Raw genomic sequence first — 18032 nt, 5'->3', positions numbered from 1 at the left:
AACCTGTTTGTCTTGTATAAACAAAGAGAATAGTGTTTGATTGAGATCATTAGGAGTAATCTTTCCTCTTTCTTTTCAGAAATGGCCCAGCTGAATAGCTATGACAGCCCAGACACTCCTGAGACAGATGATTCAGTTGAGGTACAGCAGTAATACACTCACTCTGTCTAGCGCTTTTTTTTTTTCTGGAAAGAAGTAGTCTACAGTAAAGAATTAATTATAATGCAGAGTAATTTTAATTAAAAAAAAAAAAGTGCTGACATTTAAAAGTGCGTGTTAAAACTAGAGTATACTCATAAAAATGTCGAAATCTCTGTATTGGGGTGGTGAAATGCTTAAAAGTTGCAAACAGGCATTATCAAGTTGTGTTGATTTTATTTTATTTTTAGACTTGCAAACAAAAATAGTCTGGAGGAATTCTTTATATCTGCATTTGTAAAATGTGATGGGTATCGAAGAGAGTTGACTTTAGTAACGGACCATCGGAAAAAATGAATTATACAACTCACTACGATTCAAAGTAGTTTATTTTATTGTTTTTTAAAAAATATAATGTTGAGGAAATGCCTGAATCTTATAGTCCACTGACTTTTTGTGCTAATATTTGTGGAGGGAGTCTGAAAGATCCTAGGGATACAGACAATTATCCTAAAGCTGAGGACTCCAGAGGTTTAGAAAAGGATTAATTTTGAGTGAATGCTGCTTAAAGAAGAAAAGGACAAAAAAGTGACGTATAGAATTAAGTCATTCCTGCTACTGATTTCCATTTTCTTGTCTTCTTTCTCCAGAGCCGTGGGGCCTCTGTCCAGTCAAAGAAAACTCCATCTGAAGAAGAGTTTGAAACTATTAAACTAATCAGTAATGGTGCCTATGGGTAAGACTTTTAGACTTTGCTTTAGAAGAAAATATTATTATTGTCCTACCCAGGGGCGAATGACTGTTTTTTGTTGGGTCCAAACCATAAATGAATTTTGCTTGGGTGCTACAGAGGTTCCACACTTGTGATGTCTTCTGGGAAACACTATTCCCTGCATGTTCTCTGTGTTTCTTAGACAATAGCCCCTGTACCTGGACACAGCTCCTGGCTGTGAAGTCCTTTTATTGTGCTGAACTTGACTCACAGCTTCCAGCTCAGGAAAATTAGTTGCCCTACATTAAAGCTTTCAGAATATGGTATTTCTAATCCCTCTGTGGCACACGCTTTCTGAAGCCCTTCCTAACTGTGGACTCAAGCCTGTTCTTCCAGTAACTATTTCTGCACTGTTTCTTTATGGTAGGTAGGTAAAATATAGACACTTCAGTACCTTAGCTTGAGATGACAAAAACATTTTCCCTAAACATAGTCTCTAGGGAAAATATTGTCACTTAGTTTATTGTGAGATTTCGTAAGTATTAGTAAAAAATGTAGTTACATGAGTCTGAGAAAATTGTTTTGCACCCATTTCCTTATTGCTTAGCAAGGCAGTATGTATTTCCTTTCATGTTGTCTGGTTAAGTCCTGCGATTTGAGTGAGAGTAAAATTCTGTAGTTGCAAATGTTATTGATGATTCACTGAAACAGCAAGAATATTGAGGGAGAAGTAGTTTATGCTTTTCCATTCTTCCATGTATTCAGATTATATATGTAACATATGTGGCTGTTTGTGAGCACTTGAAATACTAACAGAAATGCTAAAATTACACTGGGGCAAATCTACTGTGAGAAGTAATACAGTAAAAATACTATTAGATTTTATTATCCATTGAAACATCCAGAATGAAGTTGGTCAATTAAAATTTTAAACTCTCATACAAACCTATCCAGAATTTTAAAGACAGTTCCTGGCTCTTTGCAGTTCATAAATCTTTACCATTGATAGTCATTAGGTTATAACTGAAAAGCAGTGATACTCAGTAGGTCGTAAGACCAAAACCTGAGCATGTGCTTGAGTGTTTTGTTGAAGTGGATGCTTAGCTAACAGCAACTCATTTTTTTAAAATTATATGTGGAAAAAATGTAAGCATATTTTTTAGTCAGTGAAGGCACAACAGAGCAGGTAGAAGAGGCACATTGTTACACAAGAAGATTTTATACATTTTCAGCCATATTTCTGCACAGGCCCCATGATTTAAATGTAACTTAGTAAAAAGGGGAGAGGGCGGTGGTAGTTTTGCTATTACTCATATTTGTCTTTATACTGGGTGTATTTTATAGTCAGCTGCTGGTGAGACACAATACCATGTTAAATGTAATATACTCCAGAGAAAAGGAAACAAGTAGTGATTCAATAAGGCAGGCAAAGTAGATGAAAATTTTATTTGCAAACCGTATTATTAGTGTCCAGGAATCTAATGATCTGCAAGTGATAGAAATGTAAGAGATACTTTACTGAAGGAAATCCCCAGTGACAGTATTGCGTCAAATTAATTTTATGGAGCTTGGAGAGAAATCGTGCTGATTCCATATGTTTTAGACAGTTTTTTAAGTGAAATGGTGACTGTAGTGTTGAAAAATGCATGCCTCTGCAATGATGCTTAAGGAAGCTTGTGACATTTGTGTCTGAAATATCTCCTTGTTAGTCACATCAGTGAAAATGCTGCTTAATTCAAGAAGGCAGAGTAGCTTTTGGAAGGAAGCATTACAGGGTTCCTTCTTCTCTAGGGGAGCTTGGCACTGAGATGGGATTTTATGGAGTCACAGATAAGTCTGTCAGGATCCATCCAAAACAGTCACTATCACTGTTTTAAAAAATCCAAACAACAAAACAGTTTGAACTGAAAATGGAACTTTTCCTCTTGATATGTGGTTTTCTAGAGCGGTGTATTTGGTGCGGCACAAGACCACTCGTCAACGTTTTGCCATGAAGAAGATCAACAAACAGAACCTCATTTTGAGAAACCAGATCCAGCAGGCTTTTGTGGAGAGAGATATCTTGACGTTTGCTGAGAACCCCTTTGTGGTCAGCATGTTCTGCTCCTTTGAGACCAAGCGCCACCTGTGCATGGTTATGGAGTATGTGGAAGGTATGGTTGTCGTTACACCTGCAAAGGGACCTTAGGTAGGATGGACGTGTAGTGTGTATGCAGTGTCTCTCCTCCTAAAGAATGACATTTTCGAGTGATTTAGAAGATGTGTACTTTTGGGTGTAAGACCGATCAGTGCGCTGCTCTGAACACAATAAATGGGAAGACCATCTCTTGTGTGTGCTAGTCCTTTCTTCACGGAAAGCGAGTTCAGTGAGCCCTGCAGTCGCAAGGGAGGTCCTGATGCCCTTTTAGGGAGGAGTGTATGGACTGTTTGGGCTGAGCTGGAGAAATGAGTCATTCTACCACCAGTATAGTTTAGCATAAGGAGATACTGTGTGAATCCCTGTGAGTAATACAACATGATTGCAGTGGAGCTGAGGAAACATAAAGCCACATGGAGAAAACTGCTGGGGTCAGAAGTCAGCGTGAACTTTCCCGTCCTCACTGGAAAGAAATCCTCCTGCTCTCCTATGGGAAGGCATGACTAGATCCATAGCACGTTTACTTGGCATTACAGTTAGAAAAAGACAGTTAAGAAACATCACCAAGCAATACACTCTTTGCTCTTTAGCAACCTTTTTTTAAAATATAGTGCTCTTCTATGCTGGTGTAGTTTTTTGTTTGTTTTGCTTATTCTTTGGAATATTATTTGATTTTCTTTTATCGCTGTATCTTATTATAAGCAATATATTTCCACTGGTGAATAGGATTAATTTCATATGCCTGGCTTGCTTGGTTGAATGTTTATGAGAAATAAGCTTACAGTTCTTTTATCAGTGCTCTTTCAGATAAATTAGTGGAATGAAAACAGATGTATTGACGTAACAAATTTTAATATTAATTCCTGTTTGCAAGTAGAGATGAAGGTCAAATGAAACGTGTGGCCGAGGTTCCTTAAGAAGCTTGAATCAGGGTCCCACAGACTTATTTGCATGACTACCGCTGTCTCCAAAGGCATGGCTGCCTCTCTCAAGTGTAGAGAGAGCTGGTTAGTAGTTGTAGAGATGTTTACTTACTATTTCAAGAAACTTGTATATCAGAAGTAGTATGTGTCTTGGTGGTGGAAAGCAAAGAAATCTATAGAGGCCAAACAGTCATGAACTGCTCTTTCTTCAAGGCTTGCTTATGGTTTGGAAATGGCATCTGTGCAGTTCTTGAACAAGCATACTGAACATACGTGGATCTCAGCTTTCTTAAGATTTTAATATTTATTTGAAGCTCAAGATGGAGTGTAGAGAGAGCTTTAGAATTCAGGCTGACAGGGTTGAGAGAGAAGCCTTTAGGAAACTTAATCTATTATTGTAGACCCGTAGCTGTTCTTTCTTACTGATACTTGCCATTTCACTGTGACATATTTGCAACTTCTTTTTCCAGGAGGTGATTGTGCTACACTTCTCAAGAACATTGGTGCCCTACCTGTTGATATGGCGAGGATGTATTTTGCCGAGACTGTTCTGGCATTGGAGTACCTACACAATTATGGGATTGTTCACCGTGACCTAAAACCTGATAAGTAAGTCTTTAGCTCTTCGGAAGTTGGAGGGAGAGAGCCAGTTCTTCAGGGGCTTGCTCCGTAGGCAAGAGGACATGCAGGCTAGAGACAGTAGAGATCTTCAATGGCATCTGACATGTAGGAGGTTTTATGGAATCTCTTGCTACTTGTATAGAACCAGATAAACACTGAGAAAGTATGGAAAGAGCATCTCCAGATATTATCTCAAAGCTGTTGCTACACTGATGAAATTATGGCAGAATGTAGTCTGATTTCTGGTTGCCTTGGCTGCTCTGTGATATTCAGTTGCATAGGAGTTTCCTTCCAGGTGTTTGATGGGGATGTAACACTGAGAATTTGCTTAGCATTATCCTGTGTTTTTCTCTTTTTAAATTGCTTTTGGGAAACAATTAATTGCATGTTGGATTATTTTGCTTCTTCTCTTTCTCCTAGTCTCCTGATAACTTCCATGGGTCACATTAAACTTACAGACTTTGGACTGTCTAAAATTGGGTTAATGAGTCTTACAACTAATCTTTATGAGGGACACATTGAGAAGGATACTAGGGAATTCCTGGACAAGCAGGTAAGCTGAAAAATTTTGTCTATTGATGTGGGATCAGATGCAGGATTCTGTCTCTGGATAGAATTGGAGTTTGTAGCACTCCCTCTCTGCCTCAACACTGTGCTGTGTGTTGTAGAATGGGAGGAAAAGATACAAGTCCATTCTTATGTTTGTGCATAAATTGGTATTGTTTGTTATTTCAACTTATTGTTTTGGAGTAATGCACTTCAGCTCTTAGTTTAGGGTATTGTAAGTGTGGCCCAGGCAGCAGTGCAGGTATGAGCAGAGGTTGGTTTAGGGATGTAACATGGATTTTGCTGGAAGGTTGCTCTATGGTCTCCCCCTTCTGGTGCTTAGAAAGTTCATGGCAAGTTCCTATATGTTTCTTCTTGTAATTTTGTCTGATGGCTTAAACATTGATTTTTATCCCCATGATATTTACTAAGGGTCATTTTTCTCCTTAGCCTTCATTTTGCTAGGCTTAACCAGCTAAGTTCTTCTAGATAACAAGATAGATTTTCCTTTGATGAATGAATAGCACTTCCATGCACCTCTTTCAGCTTGAGCTGATATTTCCTGGGCATAGTTGACAGGAACTATACTGTTCTGAATGCATGCTCACTGGTGTCTTGTATAATGGGATTAAAAAATACTTCTCTCCTCTGAAAATACCTAGGATCGCAGCTGAAGTTTCTTTTTTAGCTGTGCCAAGTGTTAATTCATAATCATCCTGTGGTATTGTCTTCCTTTGCTTCTGAGTAACAATGTTTTTTCTATCAGGAACCCTCTTTGGTCACCAGATCATGGTCTTGTACTTTGCAGTGTTACATTTTTTACAACTATTTTGTTATTGTTGATACTTCTAAGCCTGAGGCAACTTGGATCTTCCAACATGATTTCCTTAGCCATTGTCTGTGCCAGCTGTACCTCCCAAGTTTAAATGCTGAAGTGTGTAATCATGCTGTGCTGCTAATTCTGCATCTGTGAAACTAAATTCTGCTAGCACAGAGATGTGAGAGGTTTGTCAAAACTCAGTTCCTGATAGTTGTAGCTGTGCCAGTAGACATCCATCAAGCAGACAGACCTATATACACAGCATATGCATTTTTCCCATATGGTTTACTATACGTGCACCAAAGAACTACTTAGCTGGCATGTTCACACTAGGAACATTTCGTAGTATGTGATATAATTTCTGTGCAGGTATGTGTTCCTCAAATATAGACTCTTGCTCCATGGAAGTAGTTCACAGCATAAAGCGGTTAGTGGCAAAACATTAATACCTTCTTTGTAAAGCTCTGAGGGGGAAAAGAAAGAAAAAAAAAAAGACAAAAATAAGCTTTGACGTGACTTTGGCAATTTGTAGGTTTATTGCTTTCTTGTGTGTTTCTCTTGAGGTCTGTGGGACTCCGGAATACATTGCACCAGAAGTGATCCTGCGCCAGGGCTATGGGAAGCCTGTGGACTGGTGGGCCATGGGAGTTATCCTGTACGAGTTTCTAGTTGGCTGCGTTCCTTTCTTTGGGGACACACCTGAAGAGCTGTTTGGACAAGTGATCAGTGGTATGTTTCTGTTCTGGCTCTGAAAGGGGTTTCAAAGTGTTGTGAAGTAAAACCTTGAAAATACTGAGGAGCCACAGCTTAGTCAGGAAGGACTAGCTATAAAATATTTATCTTTCTGTGTCAAAGTAGCAACTATCTGATTCCAGCTATTGAAAGTTGTTGAGTTGCTTAACATCTTGCTAGATAGTTGTGTTGTGCATGGCACGGAAGTCATGCATATCCTTGTGGGATTGGGGAAAAATATTTGGGGATTTTTCTGTTCTGACTTTTAACTTAAATGATGGAGAATATGAAAGGAGCAACTGCCAACTGGTCTAATTCAGTCTGATTTTGGTTATTGCTTCTGTAGGTGCATATGTCAGTCAATTAGTAATTGTTGTATAAATTAAATAAAAAGGCAATTCTAAGCAAAACACATTGAAGCTGTTGTACTTGATACCATCACGTCTTGTGGCTTTTTAAACCTATCTCCTGCTTGGAGTTGGACGAATGATTGCTTTGTGTTCCCTCAGTGAATATGCCAGTGAAAACATTTCCTATTGGGAATGCTTTCTGAAACAGTAAATTTTTAACACACTTGGCAAATGTCCTTTGTAAAAAGAAAATTTCAGCAAAGAACTAAATATGATGCATGAAATTGTTACCTGTGAACTGTTCTCTCTGTTCCAAGTATAACAAGCGTGGTATGTGTGGGCACGAGATACAGCTGCAGTATTGTCAGTGTCATTGTTTATGGATTGTCATGGAAGTCCCATTTCATACTTTATTAATAGAGTTCTTAATGCTTTTTTTCTCCACAAGCACTGCTTGGATTGACAGCAGCTTTAGCTGACGCTGAATTTTATGCATTTTGGAAAATGTCAATGCTTGAATTATATTAAGTATGCAAGCTGCTGAATTCAAGGTATTTACAATTCTGGGGCAGTACTGAACACTGCATTTTACAGTATAGGAATGTGAATGGTTATTCAAATTGGTCATGAAACTGGTATAAAATGTCAAGTCTCTTTTTATCCCCAGATGAAATTGCCTGGCCAGAAGGTGACGATGCACTTCCTCCAGATGCCCAGGACCTCATTTCTAAGCTTCTCCGCCAAAATCCTCTGGAAAGAATGGGAACAGGTAGGAACCTTGTCCATAGGAAAGTACTAGCCAGAATCAGGAAAAGACGCTACTTTGCCAGTGATGCACACCTACCCATGTGAAGAATGCTCATCTAGAGCTGGGAAACAGTTTATACTGGGTTCAGTGAATCTCATGTGATGAAGCTCTGAGAATTAATGTAGGTTGTCTGAGTCGGAGAGATATTACTGTCTTGTTTGGGAAACAAGAAAGGGGTACTGTCAGCTTGGCAACATAACTTCTCAAATTCATGCTGTTCTATTAAAGGCTTGAGGGTTGTTTCTCCATTTGAACAGTGTATAATCAGATTTCTTTGAAGTTTTCTTCGACTAGGGGCTTAATCCCCTACATGGATGTGAACTCCTGGGTGTAATAAAGTAAATGAAAACTTTCCCATTCATAGAGGCCTGCACTGTAGAATTCTCCAAACATACAACAAAGTATGATAATCTCTTTGGCAAAGTCAGACGTGTATGTCAATCTTTCTGTATTACAATGTCAGATTTAAAGATTTACAAGCCAACACTTCTCATTTACTGATAGTAAATAACCATAAATAATCTCTAGCTACACTCTTGTTTTAAAATAATTTGTGCAACACTGCGGCTTCACAGCACGGGTTGTCTGTTTCATTGATTTGATTAGTTTGATTTAACTTTAGATTTTCAATTGGAAACTACACTTTAAGGATAAAATAAAAATGTATATATATAGCAATTCCAAAAGGCACATGTATTCAGCAGACTTAACACATGTGCACACAAGGGTGGTGAATAGATCATGAATTAATAATGATATCAGATGGTTTTCACATGTCCTTTACTTCAAATCCATGTACTTGAAAGATGTTGCTGTCATGGAAAAGATGTAGAGTTTCTTGCCTTATAAAATGAGTTGATGGACTGATTTTTTTTTTTTGATTTCTTATATACCTGCAATGATGAGACTGCTGTTCCACTTGGCATCTTGTAGTGCCACTGGCACTCAGCAAACCTTTTATCTCTTTTCCTCCTCTATTCTCTTTTTTAAAAAGACAGTAGCATCTTTTATGAATATTAATTTTATTTGAAAAAATGCATATACTAGTAGACAGATAATCCCTATTTTTTTCTTCTGGGTATCCAAGCTTCTGAAGTTAATAACAAAAGATACTAATTCAGGAAGATATGTAAGCCCCTGCCTTGTTTTAAGCACATGAATGAGTTTATTCATGACAGTAGTCACTCACATGCTAAGTACCTTTCTGAGTTTGCTCCTTTTATTCAGCTATGAACAAGATGGTATTTAGAGTTTGGAAATTTTAAATTAAGATGTTAATTAGTTCTTAATCTTGCAACTTGCTGTGGAATGTAGCAGCAGATACTGCCTTCCAGCCAGTTCAGTCATGTGTTGTCATTAAACAGGAAGAGGAGTAGGAAGGAGGAGATCTTGTTCAGATTTTATCCTGCATCACCACTTTGGTAAAAGGATAAGTTGTTTCTCAAAATTCTTGGAAAATGTGTGACTTAAATGTACTCCAGTGCATTCTCTTAGGCTCTTGATATTTTTAGGGTTTGTTTCTCTTGTTATGCAAATGCTAAAAGAAATACTCTGCAATAAAAGATGATTATTTCAGGTAGTGCCTTTGAAGTGAAACAGCATCGGTTCTTTAAAGATTTGGACTGGAATGGATTACTTCGGCAGAAAGCTGAATTCATCCCACAGTTGGAATCTGAGGATGACACAAGCTATTTTGACAGTAAGACTAAAGATTTAGCCTAAACAGCATCATATTTTTTGTGCATATTTCATTTTTAAAATTGTTAGAGATAAGCCATTGTTAGAAATTGAATAAAACACTTGATGGAAATTGCTTTTAGAAGTTTCTGTTGAATGCCAGGTATGGTTTCTTTGAAAGCAAATGAATTTTAAATGAAAAAATGTTGCTGCTGAAGTCAGTTGGCCTTTCACTGGTGCCTGTGGTCCTGCCAGCCGTGGTCCTGCCAGCCATGGCCCTGCAGTGAGAGCTGCTATGGTTGTTATGCTGGGTTTATTACAGTACTTCCAATGCATTTGGTAAATCCAACTTCCTTGAGTTTTTGAGCAATATTGTCTTTCCCAAGTGACTGTTTTCAGCCAATAAATGTTTTCTTTAAAAAAACAAAACAAACCCTAAACCTTGAAGACAAGTATGTAGGGAAAATCCTTTAGAGATTTAAAGTAATTTAAATTATTTTTACTGCAAGTGTATCACCTTATTTTAGTATTATTATAACTCTAATGAGATATGAAGTGACGTGCGTGTCTGGTGTGTGTGAATGTCTGGGAATTGCCCTGGTATCAGTGCTGTGTAAGATTCGTGGTATTTCCAGATAAGCACCAGACAGAGTTGGTGCTCTTGGGAGAGAAGGGAGGAGCGTCATGTGAAGGATGAAGAGGTCTCTGTCCCCAGAGCCTCTACTCCCTAGTCTCATTTGACTTGGGGAACTGAGCAGTTGGAAAGGGCTTGGGCTTGTCACTGATCAGGGGAGTCTTTCCCCCACTCCAGCTGCAGCACAGGATGATACTGGGCTATTTCAGTTCCCTGAGCTATGGGCATTTCTGCCCTACTTCATTCCTTCTTCCTGCCTCTTCCATCCTTCTCCCAGGACCATGGGACCCACTGACTCTGTATGAAGCACATTTTTGCTCTGCCCCTGTGCTTTGCTCAGGGTGAAAGGAGGGAGAGAGCAGCCTGCCTCCAGCCCCTTGGCTGCCACATTGCAAAAGCAGCGATCCTATTTAGATAGTGCTCTTCCTGTTTGGGGAAGAGGCTTTTAGGTTAGGGGTTGGATAGAGAGAGATAGATTGAGAAATCTCCATGTTCTTGCTGCAGAGAGATTTGAGTCAAGCTGTGCAGAGGGGACAGAGGTGGGTTTTGCATATATTGAGGTTGTACTGGTACAACATAAATGTAGAAACCGAGGTGACGGTGTGTTCCTGCCAATGTTATTGGACATTGCTACTTGAGCTCTGGTCACTGAATTGGGTCAGTGATTGAGAGAGGCGCAGTACAGCAGCCATGAGCAGATCCTGGTGGGTAAAAGCACCACATCATGTTTTAGTGGTGCAAATCACTGGGTCTGTCAAGTAGGAATGACAGCAAACTCCCCAAGTGCCCAGGCATGCTCAGTAGGTTATCGGGGTGACTTTGATGCAAGTCCTTTATAAAGGCTGGAATTCTTACATAGGGAAATATCTCACATAGACACTGATAAGAGTTGGCGTTGCTGTTATAAACCCTAATGCAGAAAATTTTAGAATTTATATAAGTAGATTTCTGGCTGATACAGTGCAGCAAATTTGGCTCAGTATAGCTATCAGCTTTCTGTATCCAAACTTATTAATGCCCACCCTGCAGAATCCAATGTGGCTGGCTTAGAAATCCAGTGCTGCAAATCTCAAAGCACAAAATCTCTTTGGAGGCAGTTTAAATTTTTGCATTAAAAAATAGCTTTGCATATTGGCTGCTTGCCCATTTTCTTTCACAAAATCTAATCCTTTTTCTAGTTGTAGGAGGGAGAAGAGGAAATATTTTGAGGAGTAAATATTTTTATTTTTTAAAGAAGGCTTGTATGTATATATGCAGGACAGACTTTATACAATCATAAAGCTGTTTATTGGAAATTGGGACAGTGAATTGTTTCTGTGTTTCCTTCCATATGATTGTTTGCTGTAGTGAAGAAATCCCTACTGCAAAGGGTCTGCAGGATTAGACACTTGCTGATATCAGCTGCTTTCAGAATATAACTGATAAGATAAATTCAGTAGGCAGGAGGTATTCTTCACTGTTAATTGTACAGGATGAGCAAAACTGGCTGGGTATGTTTATTAAGGAAAATACCCTGCATGGTGTATGAACACTCAAAAGTTCTTTGTACGTAGACAAGTAGGAATGTGTGAGGTGCGAGAGTTATCAACACTCCCAGCACTGATGAAATGTGCCATGTCTTGTTCACAGCCCGTTCAGAAAGGTACCAACACCTGGATTCAGAAGAAGAGGAGGACACTAATGATGATGATCACGTGGAAATTCGGCAGTTTTCCTCATGCTCACCAAGGTTCAGCAAGGTAGGAGCATGCTAGCTTGTTGAAAGAAAAAATCTGGAGAGGAACACAGTTTCATTGCTTTGTATGGGGTAAATTTTAATCATGCAGATGATCCGTGGGAGTTGCATAGTGTTTAGTATTCACCAAGGAAAGAAAAAACTATATACATTGTTTATTCTGTGATAGTTTGTGGCCTATTAGAGGGTGAGTGCCAAAATAATTGGAGAATGAGATTTTATGTTTCTTAATGTTTCACTAACATGCAGGGTACTGTGGAGGTCTCTTCTGCATCTGATAGTTTGATGATTTTAGTAATGACTTGAATGCTGGCATAGGGAGTGTCCAAAGCTTATTTGCTTTGAATGGTGTCGTTCTAAAAGGGTCTCCCAGTAGGTGACAAGATGGTATTAGGATGAAAATTGATTCTGACATTTTGGAATAATGGTCTAAAATCAAAGGGAACCCATGCGGTAAGAGCACAGGTGAAGTCTGCAGCTTTGATGTTGTTCATTGTCTCAAACACAGCCTGAGGAACAAAAGGCAAGGTGACAATTTCAAAGAGAAGGATCTGGGCATATAGTGCATAGAGAGATAGATGTGCAAAATTATTAAAGCAAAAAGGCAGTTACCATACTGGGCAAGGACAAATATTTTGTGCAAGGCAAATGAAGAAATCCTTTCCATCTGCTTACCAGTAGGAAGACCATAGCTGGGGTACTCTGTCCTTTTCTGGGCAATGTTTCTGAAAATAAGTATGGACCAGTAAAAGAGTCCAGAGGAAAGCAACAAGAATGATCTGAGATCTACAAAACATAAAACCTCATGTGTTTACAAATACGTAACTGCTAGAAGGAAAGGAGGACATTGGTCTTCCAGTTCTACCCAGAACTGATATGAAATGGTGGGCGCAAAGGAGGTATACGGTAGATGGTAAGAAAAATTTTCCAATATTAAACAATAATTAAGCAGGCATGGGTTGCCTGGGGAATTTGTAGAATTTCCATCCCTGGTGGCTTTTAAGAACAGGTTGAAGAAACATCTGTCAGGTGTTACAAGAGAGCTGGTTTTGCTTTGAGGTGGGGAAATGGGCAGGTGGCCCTGAGGAGGTCACCTCTAGCCATGCTTTCTGTACTCAGGTCTGTGCAGGTGTCTCATTCTTACTCCGGTGATCTGAAATAAAAAGTTGGAATTCCAGACATTTCAAAGTAGTACAACTCCACTGTTAGTCTGGATAAAATAAAGTATGTTTGGGGAGGGGTAGAAAGGAGAAGAAATGCGCTTTTGAGGTCAACCCGCTCTATGAATTGTATTTTCGTCGTCTTAATGAGCTGGGAGTACGAATTTCACTTAGTGCCTCTGAAAGGTATTTCAGTTTTTCATGACAGTTCCTCCAGATTTTCACTACTGAAGTCAGTTTTGAAGCACCAGTTTGTTCTCCTTTGTCCTCAGCCAGACTACAGTGGTTTAAGTAACAGTTACCATTAATTTCATGGAGTTGCTCCTGATTTGCATCACCAAAAGTATGTTTAAAATTGGACCTGAGGATTAGTTGGGGTTTTGAAAAAGTTCTCATGAGTACATAAGGGTTTCTTTTTTCTGCCTTTTCTCACTGTGAGTATTATTCATCTGTTAGACTGAAGCTTTTCTTTAGGGTTCAGTGTTTTGCCACAAAGAGAAAAAGTTCACTTTTAATGAATTTATTTTAAGACCTGGAAAATTATACAGGATTTGTAATGTGGGAGGCATAAAAGGCTCATTATATTTTGAAATTCTTGTCTGACAATTCAGCCATATGATTTATTAATAGTTATCTTGTTGATGCTCTGAATTTTTAATAACATTATTTTCATTAATCTCTTCTTATGTAAATTAGGTCCACAGTCAAGTGTAGTTTTAAAAGGATGGATTTTTTTGCTTAATCATTTAATTATTTAAAGACGGCTGTAAAACCAAGAAAGGCACTTTCATTAAGCTGTCAGCATTATAGTAGATTCCTTGAGGAGGGCAGGACTTTTTTGTTCTGAAATAAGCTTGGGGCAATGCTGATAGACTGATGATAATGAAATGGGGTCATGAGCATGATGCCTATCACTGAATTGAATTTGTGTAGTAAGATTTCAAGATCCAAATGCCAACCTTCAAGACTTGTGGAGCCTGCTTTAGCAATATCTCCTCTTAGATTTGAGAATCATTAAAACCAAAAATCAAGTAGTTTCAAGTCTTTCAAAAATACTTTGGTGTGCTGGGCTGTTTTCAGAGGAGAGGTATTGGGTGCTGTTGTAGAAAAGCATGTTTAATGTTTCTGAAGTTTGTCTTTTTCCTTTCCTCCCTAGCACACTTTGAGCATGTCACATCTGCACTGTGTTATTTAGTGAAAGAACATTGCCAAGTTCATGCTTTCAGGGAATATCTTCCATTTTGAGAAGAGGTTATGCCCTTTGATCAGAAACGGCCACCTAGGTTTGTTTTCTCTGTACAGAAGGATCTTTTGCTATCCGCAGGTGTACAGCAGCATGGAACGTCTTTCCATCCACGAAGAGAGGAAGACTCCACCACCGACTAAACGGAGCCTGAGCGAAGAAAAAGATGATCGACTGGACAGCCTTGGTGGCTTGAAGAGTCGAGACCGCAGCTGGGTGATTGGGTCTCCTGAAATGTAAGTTCTGTAGAACTAAGTCTTGTGGTTTCTTACAGCATCTGAGAAAGACCGACCTGTGCCAAAACTATCTATGACCAGTGTTAGGTCAGGAATGCTTCATATGATGTATTTCCACAGGTGAAGCCTGGAATAAATAGCTGAAAATGAATGTGTTGAAGTGATGAGGTCCTTAAATGTATCTAGTTAAGTACCGACATCTCCCAAATTTGTAGCAAAAACTTTAAATGAATTTGAAGGGATTCTAGCCTTAAGTAAAGCTTTCATTTCTAGAAAGACTAGTTACGTCGGAGATGTACCAACAGTAGTTTTTTCTTAAACATCAGTGAATCCAAAGTCTGCTCTTGCCAGAATTTTAACATTTGTCACAAAGTAGAGAAAGAATTAGGAGAGTCCAAAGTTTCTAAAGTTCAGAATATCCAAAAAAATCTTGTGTTCTAATAAAAAATGTCAGTAAAATATACGAATACCCAGAATTTGGATACCCACCATGTTTCTCACATTACTGAAATAATTGTCAAGCTTTCCTTAAAGAGGGATATCTCTCATGTTGTGGAACTCTTGTAAAGCTTTTACACTAATGTTTTGCTTTAGAAAGATCATAAAATGTGGTTGGTTGTGATCTAGTCTGTATGACTCCCTTAAAAAAAAAATATATATATAGATTACACTCTTAACTGATGTGGACTTCATCTTGCATCAGGCCTTCCTGGCTTCAAATTTACAGCAACTTGGAAAGAAAAATTCATCTAATTCCAGAAGGAACATAATTTGCATTTTGCAATTGTTATTTTTATATTATTTAATATTATATTCATTATACTGTATTTTTCTTTGGTTTTATTCCTTCCTTTTTTAGAAGCTTAACAATGGAATATATTGGAAATCTAAACTCAGGTGATGCCCCAAGCCTTTGCTGTTTTAAGTCCTAATTACTGTAGCATTGGTCTCCTAACTTCACCTTAAATCAGCTTCAGATGTGTGAGTTGGGTCTGTGTGCTATTTTCACCCTTCACTGAGGTTTGGTTTTTCACTTAGATTGCGTAAGCGCTTGTCTATGTCTGAATCCTCACACACGGAGAGTGACTCCAGCCCACCCTTGACGGTCCGCCGACGCTGCTCAGGGCTTCTCGATATGCCACGTTTTGCCATCTCTGCTGAGGATGAGGGAACCGTTCTCAAAAGGCCACAGTCCGAGGGGATGCTCTTATCCGCTGTACAGTCGCGGGAGGGGCTGCCGGTGCCCATTCCAGAACAGCCTGTGGAGCAGGAGCTGCAGCTGGAAGGTGATGCTGGACCCACCACCCCCTCCACGGCCGTCAGCAGCGCCTCAACGCTGACAGGTACGTGCTCGGCGTGATGGTGTCGTGGTCCCCAAGAAAGCTGTGTTAGCTTGCAGGCGTTAACTCTGTAAAACTGTGGATTTGGATGTCGGCTGATGGGAATGTCTCATGCTAAGTGGTTATTTTAATATAGTTTTCTGGATGTGCTTGCCTTTGAAGTAATATCAGTGGTTTAATCTCTTCAAAATTACATTTTGTATTTCAGTCCTGTCACTTCAAATTGATTAAGGTCTTCTCATGCTTGAGACTCATATGATCTATGCCTGCTTACAACCGCTGCGTGCCTACCTGAGGCAGCATTATTTTAAGCATTAGTCAGAGCAGATCACTGCTGAGTTGGAGAATATGGGTGTCAGCCATACTAACAGATCCCTGCTTCCTGTGGTTTTATTTATCCAAAAAGTTTGGACTAGAGACTTGAAATTTGCTGGGGGAGTGGGGTTTGTGTCAGGGCCATGCTACTTGCTGTATCAGACAAATATCCCAAAATTTAGCCAAGTTGCAGGCTTAAAAATGTGCAGCCTATATTTAGTGGAATGGGTCTTAGAAGTCAGTGTTTAACTTCTGAGAAGTTTTGACTGTCCTGGGGCCATTCTCCAGCACTGGGCTGAGCTGAACCTTCCCTGCGTTGGTGCCCTGGGCTGCTGCAGTGCACGGCTGGGCTCTGGGTGTTGGAGTGTACCCAGTTCCTGCCCCTTTTGGGGCACTGGGAAGGCAGAGGGCAAAGCTGCCTATTTCTGAGAACAGAGGAGGCCGGAGCTGGGAACTGGTGGGAAGCAGTAAGGAGGAAAAAAAGGAAATTCGGACCCATGGAAGAGAGCAGGGAATTGAAGGCTGACCAAGATAATATTTGAGAAGGAAAGCATATTTAGGGAGAGAACTAGATTACAGTGTTGAAGAACAAGGACTTAACTGGGTAAGAAAATAAGAAACAAGCTGCTGGGAGAAACTGGGGGCAAGCAGGCAAAGCAGTTGTGGATGCATTGAGGATGGAAAGGAGAGGAAAGGGTACTGAGCAATAAGTCATAATGGCAGCAAGACTGGACAAGGACAAGCTGAAGGGCACTGGGCAGATATGATGGTGGAGTGATAGCAGAAGGGGAAAATGCCTTAGAGGAAATTTGCCTCCAGACTAAAGCCAGAGATCCCCACATCTCGTTATTCCTCTTCTGCAATTCAGTCTGTGAAATTCCTTCAAAATTGTCCCATTCCCCTCTATGGCTCATCCTCCCAGAAGAGGCCTGGTGCTGACAGCATGTGCTCCATTAACCCGTGGGAAAAGGAGTGAAGGAAGTAAGCTACCACATATGTGGATGACAGAGGTGCCATAGTGGAACCTTAGTTTCTCAATTTCATACTAAAAGCCTAGAAACAAGCTATTAAAAATTGCAAGAACAATGTCATTGCAAATTTGAGTATCTGCAAATAGAAATAACCAAAAATGAAGCTTCCCTGGGCAGCCTGCTCCCCTGAGCCTAACGCATTAGAGCAGTCTTTAATCCAGCACATGGGATTCAGGGATACCGTTGCTTCAGTGTCCCCAGCCTACAAAGTTAAGTCAGAGGCAGGGGACTGCAAGAAAGGAATTTAATTCCTGTTGCTGTCTCAGAGTGCTCCTCTAATGTAGCCTTTTCACATGCAGCCTCCGATTCTGGGTTCCTCATTGTCTGGCAGCCTTATTCGAAACTCTGTAGCTGTTAAATGTTGAACAGGCATCTGGTACTGAGGTCTATGGGAATGGTGCTTTGAATTTTTATTTTCATGGTACTTCCTGCTTTACTTAGTATGCAGAGCAGTGGTGCCCACTTAAATAACAATGATCAATGTTTTGTTCTGTCCTCATTGTTCAAAATGTGGCCCTTAGGCTTTATTTATTGCAGGCTGCTTAAAATTTGCTTTTGAAGACAGAATGATTAATTTCCCTTGTGGACTTGCTGTGATGCTCACCACTTTCATTTCTAAGCACCTTGTAAATTCTAATTAATGTATTTTCACAGTGCCCCTTTAAGGTATCAGATGGGGAACTGAGGCACCCGAGCTTGAGTACAGCAGCCCCAGCCCCCAGCATCTGCTATTGTTACATGCCCAGTCTGATTTTCAAGATTACTTTGCATTTTATATATAATCATAGCAGGTTAAGTAATTCAAGACTAAATTGCAACAGTGCACGGAAGGATGAGAATTAAGGTTGTCTTTGCAATCCAAATTTTTACTTTC

At 39.6% G+C, this 18032-nt stretch overlaps 1 protein-coding gene across 9 annotated transcripts in view; it reads left to right on the top strand.

Moving 5' to 3' along the window:
* The window catches only part of MAST2 (microtubule associated serine/threonine kinase 2), a 198158-nt gene that overhangs the window by 167357 nt on the left and 12769 nt on the right, over positions 1 to 18032 (top strand). For all 9 annotated transcript variants that reach the window (XM_074876149.1, XM_074876151.1, XM_074876150.1 and 6 more), the window contains 11 exons: positions 80 to 141; positions 789 to 874; positions 2795 to 3003; positions 4381 to 4519; positions 4952 to 5084; positions 6461 to 6626; positions 7647 to 7748; positions 9364 to 9486; positions 11728 to 11837; positions 14318 to 14472; positions 15511 to 15815. In XM_074876149.1, the coding sequence (XP_074732250.1) occupies positions 80 to 141; positions 789 to 874; positions 2795 to 3003; positions 4381 to 4519; positions 4952 to 5084; positions 6461 to 6626; positions 7647 to 7748; positions 9364 to 9486; positions 11728 to 11837; positions 14318 to 14472; positions 15511 to 15815 (1590 nt within the window). The remainder of the gene's footprint in view (positions 1 to 79; positions 142 to 788; positions 875 to 2794; positions 3004 to 4380; positions 4520 to 4951; positions 5085 to 6460; positions 6627 to 7646; positions 7749 to 9363; positions 9487 to 11727; positions 11838 to 14317; positions 14473 to 15510; positions 15816 to 18032) is intronic.

The sequence above is a fragment of the Strix uralensis genome, chromosome 8, assembly GCF_047716275.1.
Source record: "Strix uralensis isolate ZFMK-TIS-50842 chromosome 8, bStrUra1, whole genome shotgun sequence".
NCBI classification, from domain to species: Eukaryota; Metazoa; Chordata; class Aves; order Strigiformes; family Strigidae; genus Strix; species Strix uralensis.
Note: the sequence above shows the minus strand (reverse complement) of the source record. Positions and strands in the feature narration are given on the sequence as shown.